Source organism: Mobula birostris, chromosome 2 (genome assembly GCF_030028105.1).
Source record: "Mobula birostris isolate sMobBir1 chromosome 2, sMobBir1.hap1, whole genome shotgun sequence".
NCBI classification, from domain to species: Eukaryota; Metazoa; Chordata; class Chondrichthyes; order Myliobatiformes; family Myliobatidae; genus Mobula; species Mobula birostris.
This window is the reverse complement of record NC_092371.1, coordinates 111,523,761-111,545,132: the sequence shown is the minus strand read 5'-3', so window position 1 is coordinate 111,545,132 and position 21,372 is coordinate 111,523,761. Positions and strand designations below refer to the sequence as shown.

Genomic DNA, 21,372 nt, shown 5'->3' with positions numbered 1-21,372 from the left:
TTAGAAGAATGTGGGAGGAGGGGGTCTCATTGACACCTGTCAAATACTGAAAGTCCTAGACAGAGTGAATGTGGAGAAGATGTTTCCAATACTGGGAGAGTCTAGGTCAAGAGGGCCCAGCCTTAGAATGCAAGGACATCCCTATAGAATATAAATGAGGAGGAATTTCCTTAGCTGGAGGGTGGTGAACCTGTGGAATTCATTGCCATAGACAGCTGTGGAGGCCAAGCCAATGGGTATATTTAAAGCTGAGGTTGACAGGTTCTTGATTAGTAAAGGCATTAAAGGTTATTGGGAGAAAGAAGAACAGGATTAAGAAAGATAATAAAGCAGCTATGATCAAATTGTGGAGGAGATTTGATTCGTCAGATGGCCTAATTTTGTTCCTATGTTTCATGGTTTCAATACTACAGTATTCACCAAGTCAAAGAATAGGAATGTCCCAATTTGCTATTATTGATGCCCAAGTCAAAGCATATTCAAGGGGCCTATTATGCTCCTTTGATTTTGGCATCATGTGCATGATTGAGAGTTGGCAACAATAGTAGCAAGGAGAGACCAGCAAAGCCCAAGGAAAAGAGTGAGAATTACACACATAGTGCATTGACATTAAAAGGGTGATGGGATGAGATGGAGCTGCAGTTTTTAATTCTTCATTATTAACTTTTACCCCCCATCTACCTCAACCTGCCCACCTCTCCATTTCTCCCTACCCTGTCTGCACCACCTTATCTTTTGAAATTTGTGTTTGAGTTAATATCAAACCCGAGTATCAAGAGGACATTGTTTTATGGACAGCATCACAAACTTCGGCCTAGCAACTATGTGTAAAAATCCTTTAGACAGGGTCTCTGTGAAGCATTTGCTGGTAGATCTCCTGGCTATTTTCCCAAATGTAACTCAGTATTATTGAGGCACCTGCATTGTCCCAAATGCTGTATTTTGCAAGATAACTAAACCACTAAAACTATGGATCTGAATAATTCTGCACTGAAATATATTTTCTACCACTTCTGATAAGACTTCAATTCTGCTTTTATTTTAAAGTAATTGCTACCAAAGCCACAGAGTGTTCAATTTTGCCTCTTTTTACACTCACATGCTCTAGTGGGCTGAGACGTGCTCCTGACAAGGGTCTTGAATCACCTCCTTCAAAACTGCGAGCATGAAGACTGTAGAAATAAAGCAAGGAGATTATTCCTTTTGTGTGCTTATGATGAAATACTCTATTGCATTATTTAGGGGCAATATAAAATCCCAAAAAGTGAATTGCTCGGAGTTAAAATGTAACTTGAAGCTTGAATACTGCAGTATAGCCAACTAAGTAATGAAAAAAAAACAAAGACACTCAAAGCATAACTGTGCAAAGATTCATCAGACTGATTCCTAAACTGATAGGTTTGCCACATGGGGAAAAATTAAGTATTCTGAAACTATAGCACACAGAAAATGCTGGAGGAACACAGCAGGCCAGGCAGCATCTACAGAAATGAATAAACAGTTGACCTTTCAGGCTAAGACCCCCCTTCAGGACTGAGAAGGAAGGGGGAAGATGCCAGAATGAAAAGGTGGGGTGGGGGGGAAGGAGGGTAGGTGGAAGGTGATGGGTGAAGCCAGGTAGGTGGGAAAGGTAAAGAGCTGGAGAAAAAGGAATCTAATAGGAGAGGAAGTGGACCATAGGAGAAAGGGAAGGAGGAGGGGAGCCAGGGGGAAGTGACAGACAGGTGAAAAGAGGTAAAAGGCCAGGTTGGGGAACAGAAGAAGTTGGGGGGGGGGGGAGGATTTTTTTTTTAAAAACAGGAAGGTGAAATCATTATTTATCCTATCAGGCTGGAAGCTACCCAGGTAGAATATAAGGTGTTGCTCCTCCACCTTGAGGGAGCCATGGACCAACATGTCAACCAGGAACAGGAGTTAGAATTAAAATGTTTAGCCACCAGGAAGTTCGGCTTTTGATGCGCAGAGCCGAGATGCTTGATGAAGCGGTGCACCAATTTACGACGGGTCTCACGAATGTAGAGGAGACTGCATCAGAAGCACCAGCCACAGTAGACAGCAGGCTAGCAGGTGAAGTGTTTGAGGCCCTGAATGGAGGTGAGAGAACTGGGGTATGGACAGGTGTAGTACTTCAGCTGCTTGCAGGGTTAAGTGCCAAGAAGGAGATTAATGGGGAGGGACGAATGGACAAGGGAATCATGGAGAGAGCAGAGATGGACCAAGTGAATTTATGGGCAGGGTGGAAGTTAGGGGCAAAGTTGATTAAATTGACGAGCTCAGCATGGGTGCCTGAAGCAGCGCCAATGCAAGCATCAATGCAGCACAGGAAGAGTTGGAGGATAACTGGGGAACGCTTTGAACACAGACTGTTCTACATAGCCGATGAAGAGGCATGCATAGCTTGGGCCCATGCGAGTGCCCACAGCTACCCCTCAAGTTTGGAGAAAGTGGTAAGAAATGAAGGAAAAATTTTTCAGGGTGAGAACCAATTTTGCCAGGTGAAGGAGGGTGGTGGTGGTGGTGGTGGAAGGGGATTGTATGGTTCTTTTGTCAAGAAAGAAATGGAGGGCTTTGAGGCCTTCCTGATGGGTGACAGAAGTGTACAGGGACTGAACATCCATGGTGAATATGAGGTGGTCAGGGCCAAGGAATTGAAAGTTACTGGGGAGACCGAAGGCGTGAGAAGTGTCACAGATGTAGGTGGAAAGGGACTGAACTAAGGGAAAAGAATGGAATCGAGATATGAGGACATGAGTTCAGTGGGGCAGGAGCAGGCGGAGACAATAGGTCTAACCGGACAGTATGGTTTATGAATCTTAGGTAGATGCAAACTGAAAATGCAAGTCCTGCCAACCGTGTTGCTTATCTAGCTAATCTCATTTGCCCACATTAGGCTGTGTCCTTCTACTCTCTTTATATCCAAGTGCCGGTCCATGGCTTTTAAATGCTGCAATTGTATCAGTCTCTGCCACTTCCTCTCGCAGGTCATTCCAGATAACCCCTATTGCTTGTATGGAAAAACCTGACCCTCAGATCACCTTTAAATTTCTTCCCTCTCACATTAAACCTATTCTTCGTAGCCTCAGACTCTCCTACCCTATGAAAAAAGACACTAATAATCTACAATATCTATGTTCCTCATAACTTTATAAACCATAATAAGCTCAGCCTGCTACATTCCAGTGAGAAAAAAAGTTATCCTAATCAAACTCCCCTTATGATCAGTCACTGGAAGAACTTCATGATGGTCAATGTCAGATCCACCAGGCAGTAGCCTTTAAAGTATGTTACTTTATTTTTCTTAGGATGATAGTGGTAGAAGATTAAATACACAATTCCTTATAATCAATACCTTCTACTATTCTGCCATAATTACTAAAAGTAATAATGAATAAAAATTGGCTTGTTCATTTTTGAAGATTGGTACTTACTTGTTTACAAGGCAATGAACGTCTACTTAATTCACTCTGCTTTGCTTCTGTTTTTCTCACCAGCCCCAGGAATTAATAATTAATTCAATAAATCCACAATTGTTTTAAAAATTTAAAAATATTGAGGCTCTACTAACAGATAGATTCAGAATTCTCTTTCATATTAGATGAAACCAGTAGCAGCATATTTGGCTATAACCATTAGACATTCAGAAATACCTAAATCTCACAATCTGATGTCTTTACCTGAAAGAAGATGGAGGCCTATCATTATGTGTGCGAGAGGAAGTAGACTCAAAAAGTTTTCTTTGATCATCTTTAGGAGTAAATGGTCTTTGAGTCTTTAATATTCTCAATGAAGATCGGGCCTCACTAATAATCTCTGCACTGGTCTTCTGTTGAGATGTTAAATTCCCCAAACTTGAAGCTTTCACAGTCCTTTTGGTCCTTGTAGACTGCATCTTTCCCAGAGCAGATGAATAGCCCTAGAACTTCTCCGTTTCGTGTATACAATTTAAATACGGACTGTGGGCAAAAAAGATTGATAAATTACTTTCAAACTTAATCTTACGGAAGGACTTCTAACCATCTATAACTACAAATATTGACCATCTTGATACTTCTAAGACCATGATCACCTACATCATATGGCACACCACATAATGAATAAATAATATTTCTGAAAGGAATACAATACTGAACCAAGCTAACCCATTTGACAAGTAGCAATATGAATGATCAGAGGGGAAGAATTGCCTTAGTTGAAGATCTTCAATTAATCAGCAACCCTATATTTTATCATAACTGAGCAAAGTCAAACACAAGACTTCCACAGGAATAATTGAGCAGCACACACAAAATGTAGGATGAACTCAGCAAGTCAGGCAGCATCTATGGAGGAGGATAAGCAGCCGACGTTTCAGCCTGCGACCCTTCGTCAAAACTGGAAAGGAAGGGAGAAGAAGCCAGAATAAGAAGGCACAGGAAGGTGAAAGGAGTTAAGCTAGCAGGTGATAGGTGAAACCAGGTATAGGGGAAGGAGGGTGTTCCTCCAACACTTTGTGTATGTTGCTATTGATCTGAATTCCTCCAATTTGTGTATGTTGCTACCACCATTGATGCTGTCCTCACCCACACCTCCTCCATTTCCTGCACATCTGCCCTCACCTACCCTGGCTTCACCTACCACCCCATGAATCTCTGTTGCTAGCAAATAATTCTCTGTAACTTCTGCCATGTACAAAAGGATCCTTAGCATTAAGCACATCTTTCTCTCTAACCCCACCCTCCCCCCAACTCTCCACTTTCCACAGGGTCACTCTCTATGAGACTGTTGTCTACATGTCCCTCCCTCCTGGCATTTATCTCTGTAAGCGGGTCAAATACCATACCTGCCTCTACATGTCCTTCCTCACCACCATTCAGGGCCCAAACAGTCCTTCCAGACAAGGAGACATGTCACTGCGAGTCTTTTGGAGTTAGCTACTGCATCTGGTGCTCCTGGTGCGGCCTCCTCTACATCGAAGTAGATCGAGGGACTGCTCTAATGAGCACCTTCACCACAACAGGGGGATTTTCCAGTAGCCATACACTTCAATTCAACCTCCCATTCCCATTCCAACATGTTAACATTCAAACAGGCAAGATGTTAAAGGATAAGGTCCTGATAGGATTTGTATGAGGGGCAAACGATTGTCATTTACGCGTTTTGCCAAAAGGCCCATATCTGAGCTGTATAACACTATGACTATGATTTTATAGCTCTATAGCTGAAATCCCTATCCAGTCAAAGACTGAAACAAATCAACCACCCACTAAATACCACAAAATACTTTATTAGTGACACTTTTTCTGTGGTAAACCGTGGCAAACTATCACCGCAAACAATAGAGAGGCGAGCAAGGCAAGGTGAACTCGAGGTTTGAGCCACGTGGATGTGATTCAAACTCTGAGCATAGCATTTTTGAGGAAAAGCAAGCTTGAGGCATGGTCGAGACCTTGTTAGAGTCGGAGATGGAGCGAGCGAGTTGGAGAGGAGTCAGTGTGGAGAAGTTTCATAGCCCATCCACCCAAACCGGGAGCAAGGTTTTATCGCTCTAAGTGTTGAGCCGATTTGGGAAGGGTGAGAACGGCCACACGCTGGGCAGGGGGGTATAGGCCCAGAGCGTATCGCTGCAACAGGGCCCAGGTCCTCGCTCAAGGGACGATGCAGTGTTTGGACAATTTAACCGCCGGCCCAGGTAGACTGAAAAGGTAGGGTATCGAGACCAGAGGCTAGGGGCGAACTGATTTCACTCGCTCTTCCACGACGTTTATTCCTCACACTGTGGTGCTGAGGCTGTGAGCCTGCTCTGGCTGCTTTGCGCTTCATGTCTGCGAACTTTGCAGCAATTTGCCCCGCTGTGTGATAAACTGAGACTGAGGCTATGGGCCTACTCTGACTGCTCAGGGCTCCCGGTCTATGGATTCAATTTGGTTCGGAATGCTGTTGCCTGCTTTTACTGTTGCATGATTTGTGTGTTTTGTTTTTCTCTTTTCCTGTGCATTGGGCATTGGTCTTTTTTTTTTTAAAAATTGGGTTATTTTGGGTCTTTTGCTTTCTGGCTGCCTGTGAGCAGACAAATCTCAAGGTTGCATAATTTATATATTCTTTGATAATAAATGTACTTTGAATCTTTTAACTATTTCTGAATGAGCAGCTGAAGAGGTGAAACTATGGTTATTTCAAATATTTGACTTAATCTTGGTTTTAAAATTCAAAGGTTCAAAGAACATTTATTATCAAAGTATAAACCCTGAGATTTATCTTTTCACAGACAACAATGAAACAAAGAAACATCAAGGAACCCATTCAAGAAAAAACCTAAAGCACAAAAAAAATCAAGCAAACAGCAAAAAAAAACAAGTGAAAAAAACACAGAATATAAAACTTCAAACCACAGAGTAATTGAAACAGTCTAGGAATGTTCAGATTAGTTCAGTTCAGTTCAATTTAGACTGGCTCTGCAGGTTGCACAGCCAATCTGCCCCGATCAAGATCGTACAAAATAACAAGAAAAATGGAGTAACTAGAAACTAGAAGCACATATAGCATGGACTGCACAGTCCAATCCACAAACTGTATTGAATAAACCTTGACCAAGACCCAAAACTGCGGCACCATTCTTCAGCAGTATCGAACGAGAGTGAGAGAGAGAGACCAGTGAAGCACAGGTAATTTCTTTCGGCAGCAATGAGCATGACAGAAAGACCAGTCAAATGCAGGCAGAGTGAGAGAGTGAGAGATAAATGTAGGCAGGCGGTGCTAAATACCCGCTCGCCTTCTGCTCTCGTCCTGGTTGATGTCAATCTTGTCTGCTGCTTTAATTGGTGAGATTGGCAAGAAATGGAGCCCGTCTCCTGGCTCTTGGCCTCTTGGCCATTCTGCTTGAAACCTCCCCAAACTTCCTCAGGGACAGCAAATGCCAGATCACTCAATCAGCCCAAAAATACATTATCAAAATGTAAATCACAGGTTCCAATTGCATGCAGCTTAGTAGAAGAATCATATTTGAAAGAAGTAAAATAAGTAGTTTTATGAACTGTCTGAAGGACATCGCCTTTAGTAGCGTTGTTCAGTTTTACTTTTGGCTACCAGTAACTAATTAAATGTTATGAGATAAAAATCAGGAGTTTGTCAATTTCCAGCTTTTATATTGCACAGAAAAATGACACTGGTTTCCCGTGAGGGTAATTAGATGAACAAAGGAGGTCTTTCTTCTGATTAGGCTAACCCTTTTGGCTCAAGATGATCTGATTCCATTCCAGTTCTGCGTATCCTAAGGTGGTTGATAAGACCTATGCAGGCCCAGCAGACTACCACAGGTTCAACAAGAAGTACTCAATGCAGAGGATGGACAGTTAGCACATATAGTTGAGTGCTCCTGTCATCTTCACTGGGTTTCTGTCTGCTCTCAATGAAAGGATGAGATTTTCAGTGCCATCTTGAATAGTTTTCCATTTTGAGTGGTCACGGGCCAAAGATTGCCCTGACTTTGTGAAAATATTGCCCTTTTTTGAAGAGGCTTTGAGAGCATTCTTGCATAACTTTCATTGACTTCCTGGTTGCCTTTAGCTACAACAGAGCTTGGAGCAGAGTTCCTCTTTTGGAAGACTGCACCTACTGGGGCCATCTGAATGCAATTAGAATAAAAACCTAATGGTGGATCATTTACTTTGCCATTGAATATAGAATATGGAAGATTTTATAGTGACAGCTCTGTTAATAAAAGAAAACTAAAACACTGTAGTGCTGCAAATGTGAAATAAAATAGAAGATGCTGGAAAATCTCAGCAGACCAGCCAACATTCATGGAAAGAGAAACAGGTTTAATGTTTCAGGTCAGAGCCCTTTGTTGAAACCAAAAGAGAAATCATGTTAGTTTTTTTATTGTTGTGGAGAAAAGGAAAAGGATGGATAAGAGAGAGCACAGATCTCAACAGATCTAGGCCAGAGATGCACTGCAGACAAAAAGAAAAGATAATCCAGTCAATAGGATAACTGGAACGATAAAAAGGGAGAAAAATTGTAACTAGAGTGAGACTACAAACAGAAGAATGTAAAAGCTGCAAAATGCAAGGCTGTAGGACATGTTTTAGGAGTTCAAGCTTGGGTAATATGATACATTGATAACTAACAGCAGAAATGGATACCTGATAGAGAGAAAAAGTGAATTGCCTTAAGTTGCAAATATCAAAATCAAGTCCAAAAGACTGCAACATGCCCAGGCAGAAGATGAAGTTCTCAAGTTAACCTTGGGCCTTATTACAACAGTGCAGTAGGCCACAGACAGAGAGGTCAGATTAGGATGGAGAACTAAAGTGATAGGCAGTTGGAAGCCCTGTATCACCCACGTAGACTAAATATAAATGTTGGGCATAGTGATCACCCAATTTGCATTGGTTTCTCCAACGTGGAGACCGTATTGTGAAAATCAAATGCAGCACCCTAGATTGCAAAAAGTGGAAGTGAATTGCTGACATGGGAAGGGGCAAGATAAAAGGACGGGAGTTGCACCTCCTGCTGTTACCCGGGTGGTTGGTGAGGATGGAAGTGCAGACCAGCAGACACAGAGGGAATGGTCACTTTGAAACACTAAAATAGAAGAGGAGGAGAAAAATCTGAGTGGTAGCGGAATGGTGGAGAAGCTGATGGAAATTAAGAAGGTTGATCAGTTGAATACAGAGATTATAGGAACAGAAGGTGACAATAGGAATGCAATCCTTGCTCTGTCCAGGAGAAAATTAAGTGACAGAAAATGCACAGGGAATAGAGGCAAAAACTCTGTCAACAGTGATTAAGGGAAAGCCAGTGATCAGAAGGAGGAAGACATCTCAGATGAAACTGAGTGGAAAAACTCTTCAGAGCAGATATGACTGAGAAAGAGGAATGAAAAGAACAGAATGGTGGCAGCTGGTATAGTTGAGATTGCTGCAAGAGTCCATAAGTTTGCAACAAATGTTTGAAATAGAGATGAAGAGATCCAGAAAGAGAAGAGTCAGAGATGTACAATATGAATGTGAAAAGCCTGAGAAAATTGGCAGCAAAAAGTATTTCCAGTTTCTAATTCTAAATGAGCACAGGCAGCAATTCCAAACCAATTTTTGATGGATCGGTTCATTCCAAAGAAGAAGAATTCGAAAGGGAGGATGAGGCAACAGTGGCTGACAAGGAAAGCAAGTCAAAAATAGCATAAAAGCAAAAGGGAGGGCATACAATACAGCAAACATTAGTGGGAAGCTAGACCTTTTAACAACCTAGAGAAGGCAACTATAAAAACAATAAGAAGGAAGAAATGTAAAGATAAGCTACCCAATATTTTAAAAGAGGATACCAAAATGTTTTTCAGATTATGAAGCGTGAAAAAAGAGGCAAGGGTAAATATCAGACCACTGGAAAATGACACTGCAGAGGTAGTAATAGGGGACAAAGGAATGATGGGTGAACTCAATACATATTTTGCATCAATCATCACTGTGGAAGTTACCAGCAGCATGTCAGAAATTTGAGAGTGTCAAGGGGCAGAAGTGAGTACTGTTGCTATTACTAGGGAGAAGGTGCATGGGGAAGCTGAAAGGTCTGAAGGTAGATAAGTCACCTGGACCAGGTGGACTACACCCCAGGGTTCTGAAAGAGGTAGCAGAAGAGATTGTGATAGTATTAATGATGATCTTTCAAGATTCACTACATTCTGGAATGGTTCTGGAGAACAGTAAAATTGTGAATATCACTCCACTCTTTAAAAGGGAGGAGAGGAAGTCAAAAGACAGGAAATCATAAGCCGGTTTGCCCGACCTCAGTGGTTGTCAAGATGTTAAGAATCCATTATTAAGGATGAGGTTTCAGGAACTGGGAGGCATATAATAAAACACAGCACAATCAGCATGATTTCCTTAAAGGAAAATCTTGTTTGACAAAATCTGCTATAATTCATTGAGGAAATAACAAACCGGATATTAACAAAGGAGTGTCAATGGATGCTGTGTACTTGGATTTTCAGAAGGCGTTTGACAAGGTGCCACACGTGAGGTTGGTAAACAAGTTAAGAGCCCATGGTGTTCTGGAAAAGATGGTCAAAAGATTGCTGACTGGCAGGAGGCAAAGAGTGGGAATAAAGGGGACCTTTTCAGGTTGGCTACCAGTGACTAGTGGTGTTCCACAGCCTTTGTTTTGGGACTGTTACTTTTCATTTTATATGCTAAAGATCTGGATGACAAAATTGATGACTTTGTGACCATGTTTGCAGAGGATACAAAGATAGATGGAGGACCAGGCAGTGTTGAGGAAGCAAGGAGTTTGTAGAAGGATTCGGACAGATTAGGAGAAGGAGCAAAAACATGGCAGATGGAATACAGTATAAGGAAATGTAGTATGATCACGTGCTTTGCTAGAAAGAGTAAAGCCGTAAACTATTTTCTAAACAGGGAGCAAATTCAGAAATTGGATGTGCAAAGGGACTTGGGAGTCCCTGTGCAAGATTCCCTAAAGGTTAATTTGCAGATGAGTCAGTGGTATGGAAGGCAAATACAACGTTAGCATTCATTTCAAGAGACAAGAATATAAAAGTAAGGACTATTGCTGAGGCTATTGTATACACATTGGAGTTCAGAAAATTGAGATGGGATCTCATTGAAACATATTAAATATTGAAAGGCCTAGCTAGACCTCAGGATAGATTTTTCCAATAGTGGGAGAGTCTAGGATCAGAGGACACAGCCTCAGGATACAAGGATGTCCATTTAAAACAGAGATGAGAAAGTATTTCTTTAGCCGGAGGGCAGTGAATGCTTGGAATCCATTGCCATAGACAGCTGCGGAGGACAAGTCATTGAGTCTATTTAAAACAGAAACTGATAGGTTCTTGATTAGTAAGGGCGTCAAAGGTTACAGGGAGACGGCAGGAGAATAGGGTTGAGAGGAATAATAAATCAGCCATGATTGAATGATGGAGCAGACTTGATGGGCCAAATGGCCTAATTCTGCTCCTATATCTTATGGTCTAAAGGAAGTGGAGGGAAGGGGACTGAGCAGGTCTGAAAACAATACTCTTACACATACATCACAAAAATCTCAGTAACGTTTGGTTCCCATTGTTACAACTTTGACCTGGAGAAAGAGAATGAAGTTGAAAGAGAAGTTGCTCAATGTGTGAATGTGTTCAGCGAAGCACATGTTAATGCAGCGCAGGGGTGGGGAGAAAGAAGCTAGAACCCATAGAGAAGCGAGTGTGTGATAGAGGTGAAGAGGGATCGTGGTAAACATGAGCCGGTTAGGATAGGGGAGATAGAAACCATTAAAGAGGCGGAGAGGATAAGGATGTTGTCAATGTAAATGGGAAAAACTGGACTGGGATAAGAAGAATGGATTCAAGGTAGGAAGAAGTAGGTTTGATGGGGCAAGAGCATATTGAAAATATTAATTTACATGGACAGTCCTGTTTGTGAATCTTTGGTAGAGGTAGAAGTGTAACTGGGAAACTACAAGGCTGGAACCTATGGAGAGAAAATCTGAAGAGGAAATGAGACCCAATCTTCAGTAGTGGGTCACAGTGCAGTGGGAGGAATGATGATGTCTGAAAACTGATACTCTGTGAGAGAAAGGACAATTTATCAGACCACAATTGCACACCCCTTGTTTGCATGTTTAATGACAATATAAGAGTTGGTTCTTAGTGATGAGAGGACTGCGAGTTCTGAGGAGGTCAGCTTGAGTAACTGAGGAGAATGGAAAAATCAAGCTTTCATGATTTTTCTCAAGTGTCTTTAGGTGCTGTTTATAAGCTGTCCATTGATCACAAATCTACATGTGAGGAAAGACCACTACTATCTATGTTTTAGGCTTTGATTTTCAAATATACGTTTCCCCACACAACAAAAAGTTGGATTGACAGATTGCAGGCAATAATGAAACAGTATGCTTTCCCTCAGGAGTAGGTCTGAAGGTAGAGGGCATTTGTTTTGCACACGTTTAATGAAACGGCCATTGTCTTGTACACTTTAGTGATAAAGTCAATGATGACTTGGAACTCAGCATGTAACAGTGCTCAAGCATAGTTTACTTACAGTAGCTTGACGACTGAGATTAATTCTCAAAGACATTGATCAAGTAGTTTTCTATTTGTCCCGTAGATTAGCTCCTCTCCAACAATAACCTACATGAAGCTTCATGGAAGTAAAATACACTAATGCAAGAGGAAAAGTCCTGATGCAGGGTTTTGATTCAATCCTTTCCCCCAACAGCTGCTGTTCAACTCACTGAGTTCCTCCAACAGATTGTTTGTTGCTCCAGATTCCAACATCTGCAGTCTCTTGAGTCTTCCCTTGCAAAAGGAAAGATTGAGATAAGCGCTTGACGTCAATCTACACTGAAATTTAGTCTGTGGTGGACAAAAATCACAGCTTATATGTCACCACGTAGTAAACAAAGGATGGAAATGAAATTGAAGGGCAGCCAAATTCAAGAATACTTCACGGTATCCACAGGAAAATCCTTTAGTGAAGTCAAAAAAGACAGTGCATTGTGGCTCCTCAGTAATCTTTCAAATTTCTGTCAGACTCATCACTGGATACATATTCCTCTTCCCTTTCTACATTTTAAAGGGATCACTCCCTTTTTGACTCTGCTCTTCCAGTCCCACACACTATTCCCTATCTTATGATGCATCCCCATGCAACCACAAGAGATGCAAAACCTTCCCTTCCCACCATCCAGAGACCCGCAGAATCATTCCAGGTGAAGCAACTTCCAATCTGCTCTACTAGATTCAATGCTCACAATGTGGTCTTTTCCACATTGGAGAAACCAAATGCAGACTGTGTGATAGGCATGGACAGAGTGGATGTGTTGTTTCCCATGATGGGGGAGTCTAGTACGAGAGAGCATGACTTCAGGATTGAAGGGCGCCCTTTCAGAACAGAAATGTGAAGAAATTTTTTTAGTCAGAGGGTGGTGAGTCTATGGAATTTGTTGCCACGGGCAGCAGCGGAGGCCAAGTCATTGGGCGTATTTAAGGCAGAGATTGATAGGTATCTGAGTAGCCAGGGCATCAAAGGTTATGGTGAGAAGACGGGGCAGTGGGACTAAATAGGATAAAATGGATCAGCTCATGATAAAATGGCAGAGCAGACTTGATGGGCCAAATGGCCTACTTCTGCTCCTTTGACTTATGGTCTTATAACTTTCCGAGTACCTACATTCTGTTTACAGTGGTAATCCTGAGCTTCCAACTGCTTGCCATTTTAATTCCCATCACATGTTCACTCTGACCTGTCAGTCTATGACCTCTTGCACTGCTGCAAAAAGACTCAATGCATACAAGGAGTAATACATCTTCCATCTGGGTACTCAGTAATAAGTTCTCCAACTTTAGGTACCTCAGTCACTCTATCTGTATCAGAACTAGCCATTTCTGCTGGTCATTATTTTGGCTCAGTTTTTCCTTTTCTGTTAATAGAAAAGCTGGGCATGTCCAATGGCTTTACTATAAGCAATGTGTAAAAGAGATAAAATAGCAGAATGGTTTTTGAACTGCTATATTAACTAATCTGGTTTTATCCCTTTAATCTACCTGTCCTTCAGTCAGCTTCTCCACTGCACAAAACTAGCCTGCTTTCTCTCTTCCCAGTTTTGACAAAGGGCCCCAAAACCTGAAATGTTAACAGTTTTTCTTTACATATGCTACCTGACATGTCCAAGTGTTCCTAGCAATTTCTCTTTTTATTTCAGGTTTCTAGCATCTGTAGTTTGTTTCTTTTACTTATTTTCATATAGTGGTTGATGTTCTGTGAATTTCTCTTGGAATAAAAATCAGAAATTAACAGGATTCCTGTTAATTGGGACACATCAGGACCAGTATATTTTGGACCAATTAAGCAGCTGCCCCCAATTAGCCGAGGCTTCATGCAGATAGTTAAAAAGGTATAAAAATAACAAACTTGAGTAACAAATTATGTACGTAAATTAAATTCAAAACAATTTAGAGCACTACCAATACTACTACAGAACCACAAACCTGCATATTAGTTCCAAATACTTTTTGTTTTGAATAGTCCAGCACAGTACAGGCCTTTCGGCCCACAATGTTGTGCTGACCCTCAAACCCTACCTCCCATATAAGCCCCCACCTTAAATTCCTCCATATACCTGTCTAGTAGTCTCTTAAACTTCACTAGTATATCTGCCTCCACCACTGACTCAGGCAATGCATTCCACGCACCAACCACTCTCTGAGCAAAAAACCTTCCTCTAATATCCCCCTTGAACTTTCCACCCCTTACCTTAAAGCCATGTCCTCTTGTATTGAGCAGTGGTGCCCTGGGGAAGAGGTGCTGGCTATCCACTCTATCTATTCCTCTTATTATCTTGTACACCTCTATCATGTCTCCTCTCATCCTCCTTCTCTCCAAAGAGTAAAGCCCTAGCTCCCTTAATCTCTGATCATAATCCATACTCTCTAAACCAGGCAGCATCCTGGTAAATCTCCTCTGTACCCTTTCCAATGCTTCCACATCCTTCCTATAGTGAGGCGACCAGAACTGGACACAGTACTCCAAGTGTGGCCTAACCAGAGTTTTATAGAGCTGCATCATTACACCGCGACTCTTAAACTCTGTCCCTCGACATATGAAAGCTAACACCCCATAAGCTTTCTTAACTATCCTATCCATCTGTGAGGCAACTTTCAGGGATCTGTGGACATGTACCCCCAGATCCCTCTGCTCCTCCACACTACCAAGTATCCTGCCATTTACTTTGTACTCTGCCTTGGAGTTTGTCCTTCCAAAGTATACCACCTCACACTTCTCCAGGTTGAACTCCATCTGCCACTTCTCAGCCCACTTCTGCAACCTATCAATGTCTCTCTGCAATCTTTGACAATCCCCTACACTATCTACAACACCACCAACCTTCGTGTCGTCTGCAAACTTGCCAACCCACCCTTCTACCTCCACATCCAGGTGGTTAATAAAAATCACGAAAAGTTGAGGTCCCAGAACAGATCTTTGTGGGACAGCACTAGTCACAATCCTCCAATCTGAATGTACTCCCTCCAGCACAACCCTCTGCCTTCTGCAGGCAAGCCAATTCTGAATCCACCTGGCCAAACTTCCCTGGATCCCATGCCTTCTGACTTTCTGAATAAGCCTACTGTGTGGAACCTTGTCAAAAGCCTTACTAAAATCCATATAGATCACATCCACTGCACTACCCTCCTCTATATGCCTGGTCACCTCCTCAAAGAACTCTATCAGGCTTGTTAGACACGATCTGCCCTTCACAAAGCCATGCTGACTGTCCCTGATCAGACCATGATTCTCTAAGCGTAAAGGAGGGGGGCTGGCAGTTCTGGTAAATAACAGATGGTGCAATCCTGGGCATATTACGATCAAGGAATGGGTCTGTAGCCCGGATATTGAACTTTTTGCTGTTGGACTCCGGCCATATTATTTGCCAAGGGAAATCTCGCATGCAATTGTGGTTGTTGTGTACATCCCTCCCTCTGCCAACCCGACGTCGGCGTGTAACATCATTTACACCGTCATAGCCAGATTACAAAACCCAGCATCCGACAGCCCTCATTACCATCTCGGGTGACTTCAACCAGGTTACCATGGCTAGAACACTGCCCAACTTCACGCAGTATGTGAGCTGTACAACCAGAGGGGAGAGGACTCTGGATTTGATGTATGCTAACGTTAAGGATGCATACAGCTCCTCTCCCCTCCCCCCACTGGGAAGGTCAGATCACAACCTGGAGCATCTAAAACCCTGCTACGTGCCTCTGGTGAAGAGTAAACCTGCAACCGCGAGGACAGTGAGGAAATGGTCGGAGGAGGCTTATGAGGCTTTTGAGGTGACAGACTGGCAGGCACTCTGTGAGCCACATGGAGAGGATATTGATGGGCTCACAGAGTGCATCACTGATTACATCAACCTCTGTGTGGACTGCAATGTTCCAACAAAAACTGTCCTTTGTTATTCAAATAACAAGCCATGGGTGACAAAGGACATTAAGGACATCCTGAACGCTAAAAAGAGGGCGTTTAGAGATGGAAATAGGGAGGAGCTGAGGGCAATACAGAGGGACCTGAAAGCCAGGATCAGGGAGGCTAAAGACAGGTACAGGAGGAAGCTTGAGTGGAAACTCCAGCAGAACAACATGAGAGAGGTCTGGAGGGGGATGTGGACCATCACTGGGTTCTGGCAAACCAGCAACAGAGGAGCTGAGGGCAGTGTGGACAGGGCCAATGAACTTAACTTGTTCATTAACAGATTTGACATTGTGACCCCTGCCCATCCCCCACATGAGCCATCTGTTGTCGGCCCCCAATCAACACATATTCCACTCTCCCCTCCTACCCCTCCTCACAGTCCCCCACCCTGCTCTCATAACTATACCCCTCCCTCACACAAAACCACCACGGTGGGCTTCACGGCTGAACAGGTGAGAAGACAGCTGAAACGTCCCAACCCAAGCAAGGCTGCAGAACCGGATGGTGTCAGTACCAGGGTGCTCAAAGCCTGTGCCCCTCAGCTATGTGGAGTACTTCCCCATGTATTCAACCTGAGCCTGAGGCTCCGGAGGGTTCCTGTACTGTGGAAGACATCCTGCCTCGTCCCTGTGCCGAAGACGCCGCGCCCCAGCGGCCTCAATGACTACAGACCGGTGGCATTGACCTCCCACATCACAAAGACCCTGGAGAGACTTGTTCTGGAGCTGCTCCGGCCTATGGTCAGGCCACACTTAGATCCCCTCCAGTTCGCCTACCAGCCCTGACTAGGAGTTGAGGATGCCATCGTCTACCTGCTGAACCGTGTCTACGCCCAACTGGACAAGCCAGTGAGCACTGTGAGGGTCATGTTTTTTGACTTCTCCAGTGCGTTCAACACCATCCGCCCTGCTCTGCTGGGGGAGAAGCTGACAGCGATGCAGGTGGATGCCTTCCTGGTGTCATGGATTCTTGATTACCTGACTGGCAGACCACAGTACGTGTGCGTTCAACACTGTGTGTCCGACAGAGTGATCAGCAGCACTGGGGCTCCACAGGGGACTGTCCTGTCTCCCTTTCTCTTCACCATTTACACCTCGGACTTCAACTACTGCACAGAGTCTTGTCATCTTCAGAAGTTTTCGGATGACTCTGCCATAGTTGGATGCATCAGCAAGGGAGATGAGGTTGAGTACAGGGCTACTGTAGGAAACTTTGTCAGATGGTGTGAGCAGAATTATCTGCAGCTTAATGTGAAAAAGACTAAGGAGCTGGTGGTAGACCTGAGGAGAGCTAAGGTACCGGTGACCCCTGTTTCCATCCAGGGGATCAGTGTGGACATGGTGGAGAATTACAAATACCTGGGGATACGAATTGACAATAAACTGGACTGGTCAAAGAACACTGAGGCTGTCTACAAGAAGGGTCAGAGCCATCTCTACTGCCTGAGGAGACTGAGGTCCTTTAACATCTGCCGGACGATGCTGAGGATGTTCTACGAGTCTGTGGTGGCCAGTGCTATCACGTTTGCTGTTGTGTGCTGGGGCAGCAGACACCAACAGAATCAACAAACTTATTCGCAAAGCCAGTGATGTTGTGGGGATGGAACTGGACTCTCTCATGGTGCTGTCTGAAAAAAGAATGCTGTCTAAGTTGCATGCCATCTTGGTCAATGTCTCCCATCCACTACATAATGTACTGGGTGGGCACAGGAGTACATTCAGCCAGAGACTCATTCCTCCAAGATGCAGCGCAGAATGTCATAGGAAGTCATTCCTGCCTGTGGCCATCAAACTTTACAACTCCTCCCTTGGAGGATCAGACACCCTGTGCCGATAGGCTGGTCCTGGATTTATTTCATAATTTACATATTACTATTTAACTATTTATAGTTCTACTACTATTTATTATTTATGGTGCAACTGTAATGAAAACCAATTTCCCCTGGGATCAATAAAGTATGCCTATGACTGACTGTGACTATAAATGCCCAGAGATCCTATCTCAAAGAATCTTTTCCAACAGCTTTCCCACCACAGACGCAAGGCTCACTGGTCTATAATTACCCGGACTATCCCTACTACCTTTTTTGAACAAGGGGACAACATTCGCCTCCCTCCAATCCTCCGGTACCATTCCCGTGGACAACAAGGACATAAAGATCCTAGCCAGAGGCTCAGCAATCTCTCCTCTCGCCTCATGGAGCAGCCTGGGGAATATACTTATCAATAGAGGAATTCATCCTTATCACCTTTTTTTGACTATAAATGAACAAAATGAACAAAACAGTCTAGTGTAGATAAGGACTGCATTCATACAATACTTTCAGTGATTGCATCCTCCAAATCTTCATTTTCATTGTAACATTCAAGATGATTGTTAATGCCTTCAAATTCTTCATAGTTTCTAACTTGTTGAAGTAGTGAAATCGTTTCATTTTCACTCCCGGCCATTTATCACATCTTCAAGCCTGAGTGCTTGAAGTTGCAGCAAGCAAAACAGTTCTGAATTGTCTTACTGCTTATTTCTCCAAATATCAGTGACAAAAATCGCTGTATTTTGCACACAAACACATGCAACTAACACCATATAAAAAATTGTTTGCTCAAAGCATGGTATAGTGTCTATTGGCCACACAAGTGCACGTGACTGACGTTAGCTAGAAAATGTTCAGTAACAGTCTCCTGTCTCAATTAAGCAGTATAGTTTCCCGAATTAAGGAAGGGAATCTCAGCTATTTTCTCAATTAGTTTTTGTTCTTTAAGAGTTGTCCCAAATAAATGGCTGGCCTGATTAACTGACGGCACAATTAACCAGAACCCACTGTACCTTGTTCTTTTAGACAGAAGGATAAATGTCACAAACATAGTGTTTCTGAAATTCTTTGGTGTGCCTTTATCTTCCCAGGTGAAAGAGATGGATCTTTGTGTGTGCGTATTATGAGTCTGCTCCAAAGGTCTTATTTTCCAGTTGGCATATCAGTATTTTGTCAGCCAGCACTGACAGTAAGGCTAGACTATGTTACTCGCTGTGTCACGGAATCAGAAACAGTCACGTCATGCCACAGTCAGAGTTAAGGACTGCTTCCTCCCACAATTGTTGATTGCCTCTCTAGAATTCACAGGCTCTCAGAGCTCTCCTTCGTTTTGGTTCTCACTGAGTTGAGGCCTTGGACGCTTGAGCATTAGGTGATCTTGACAGCACTGAGAAGACCAATACACCACAGTGATCAGCAAGTTGCTGGATTTCCTATACTCCTTACACTTACCATCTGTTGATTGCTTTATAGCCTCCTCTTGGATCTCAGCCTTCAGGTCCATTTTGTCAGGGTGTGGCAGATATTCTCATCCAAGAACACCCTGTACTTGTGGTTAATTAATTAATCTTCAAGTTATTATTTAAAAAAAACCTGTCTTGATATTCCCTGATAGACCAGTCTCTTTACAGATACTACTAATGGTAGGCCAGGACAGTCTAAGCACTGTGCTCTGCAGCTCAGCTGAATGGGAGATGTCACGTTATCTGTAAGTGTATTGAGCAGAGGGCACATTAACACCAGTTGAAACTCAATAAACAAAAAAAAATCAATAATCAATGGAGAAAGAGAGGGGGAGATGAGACTGATCCAAGTAATCTGGCTGCACTTTTTCCTTGTATCTAGTCTGATCAAATATAAAATTGATTTTAACGGTCACATTGAATATGAAAGAAATGAAATATTTTAACTTTAATTCAAGAGTTACTATATTAGATTAGACTCCTCAAAGCACAGTGAAAGATATTCACAACAGAGGATTCAAGATTTACCCCAGAAATAGATTGGAATAGGTTTAATTAAAGCATTATTTTCTTAAACTGTAAATATGAACACTGTGATTCACACAAAGCTCGAGTGCAAATACAGTAAGTATTTGGGAAACCAGAAAGTTATCAATAAACAGTCATTGTTTGCACGGGATGCAGATCCCCTTTTTGTAAACAACAGGAATTCTGCAGATGCTGGAAATTCAGGCAACACACATCAAAGTTGCCGGTGAACGCAGCAGGCTAGGCAGCATTTGTAGGAAGAGGTACAGTCGACGTTTCAGGCCGAGACCCTTCGTCAGGACTAACTGAAGGAAGAGTGAGTAAGGGATTTGAAAGTTGGAGGGGGAGGGGGAGATCCAAAATGATACGTCGACTGCACCTCTTCCTACAGATGCTGCTTGGCCTGCTGCGTTCACCAGCAACTTTGATGTGTGTTGCTCCCCTTTTTGTAACTCGCTTTAAGGCCCCAGACTAGATCTGAGCATCATTTCCTGTGAGTTGTTGTCATGACAACAGTAACCAGTGCTTGGCCTCCACTGGTGTTACCCGGCCTGCGCAGCGTTCAGGTTCCATGGTAACTATACACGACTACTAGGAATCGCCACGCTCAGCTTCAAAAAACGTCAATAAAATCACAACCAAGCTTCCTGGCTCCAACCTTTTCTAAACACTAGCAACGCATACCGACTGACGGATAACATTTTATAAGCAGAGGGATTCCCGACGCGCGCAGGATTCTTACTGAAATAACCACTTTTTAGCTAGAATCTGCGAACCTGCTGCTGCCGGTGGCCAAGACTCGAAACTCGCTATTACTCCCATATTTGCAGCTGAGCCGGGAGACTCATTAACGCTGTTCACTTCCACCAACTGGAGACACCTGGAGACAGCCGTGAACCGGCACTACCGCGCATGCGCAGTGGTGAGTGTTGATGCCATTTTCACGCAGCTCTGTGGGAATAGTGACGTCATGACCGACACATGCAAGGTTAAAGGCCAAACTCCAACTCCATAACCTTTAGGTGTGGAATGGATGTCAATCCGAGAGTAATAACCAACGCTGACCACTGAAGGCGGGTCGATGAATCAACCATATCCTTAAAGTGTAAAAATAATTGGATGGGACTAGCTTAGATGAGTTGGGTGGAAAAAATAGTTTCTGTGCTGTATAACTTTTTGGCTCTAAGAGTAAATAATAGGCAGACTCCATCCATTTATCCACCATGTCTGTTATCCAGTCATTTACATATAATTTACTTTTAACTAATTAGTCAATAAGACAGTAGCAGAATTAGGCCCTTCGATCCATTTGCTCCACCATTTCATCATGGCTGATTTATTATTCCATTCTCCTGCCCGAACACCAACCTAGAACAGTGTAGGCCCTTTGGCCCAAAGTGTTCTGCGGACATTTTAACCTGCTCTAATATCAATCTAACCCGTCTCTCCCCATAGCCCTCCATTTTTCTTTCATTCATGTGCCTATCTAAGAGTATCTAAACAAACTACCTCTGAAACTTCCCCACTCCCCCACCCACTGTACCTTCACAATCACCCTAATATTAAGCCCTTCGTATTAGCTAATTACACCCCGGGAAAATCTCTCTAT

At 43.1% G+C, this 21,372-nt stretch overlaps 1 protein-coding gene across 3 annotated transcripts in view; it reads right to left on the bottom strand.

Annotated features, from left to right (window-relative positions):
- armc2 (armadillo repeat containing 2) overlaps positions 1 to 20,670 on the bottom strand; it is a 102,753-nt gene extending 82,083 nt beyond the window's left edge. The window contains exons 1-3 of one of the 3 annotated variants that reach the window (XM_072246145.1): positions 20,540 to 20,670; positions 3,675 to 3,953; positions 1,100 to 1,172 (exon numbers count right to left, since the gene is read on the bottom strand). In XM_072246145.1, coding sequence (XP_072102246.1) covers positions 1,100 to 1,172; positions 3,675 to 3,889 — 288 coding nt within the window. In that variant the 5' untranslated portion in view covers positions 3,890 to 3,953; positions 20,540 to 20,670. Of the gene's footprint in view, positions 1 to 1,099; positions 1,173 to 3,674; positions 3,954 to 12,029; positions 12,112 to 19,224; positions 19,292 to 20,539 lie in introns of those variants that run through there. The other 2 variants (XM_072246146.1, XM_072246147.1) reach the window with 2 other exon arrangements.
- Positions 20,671 to 21,372: the final 702 nt, after the last annotated feature.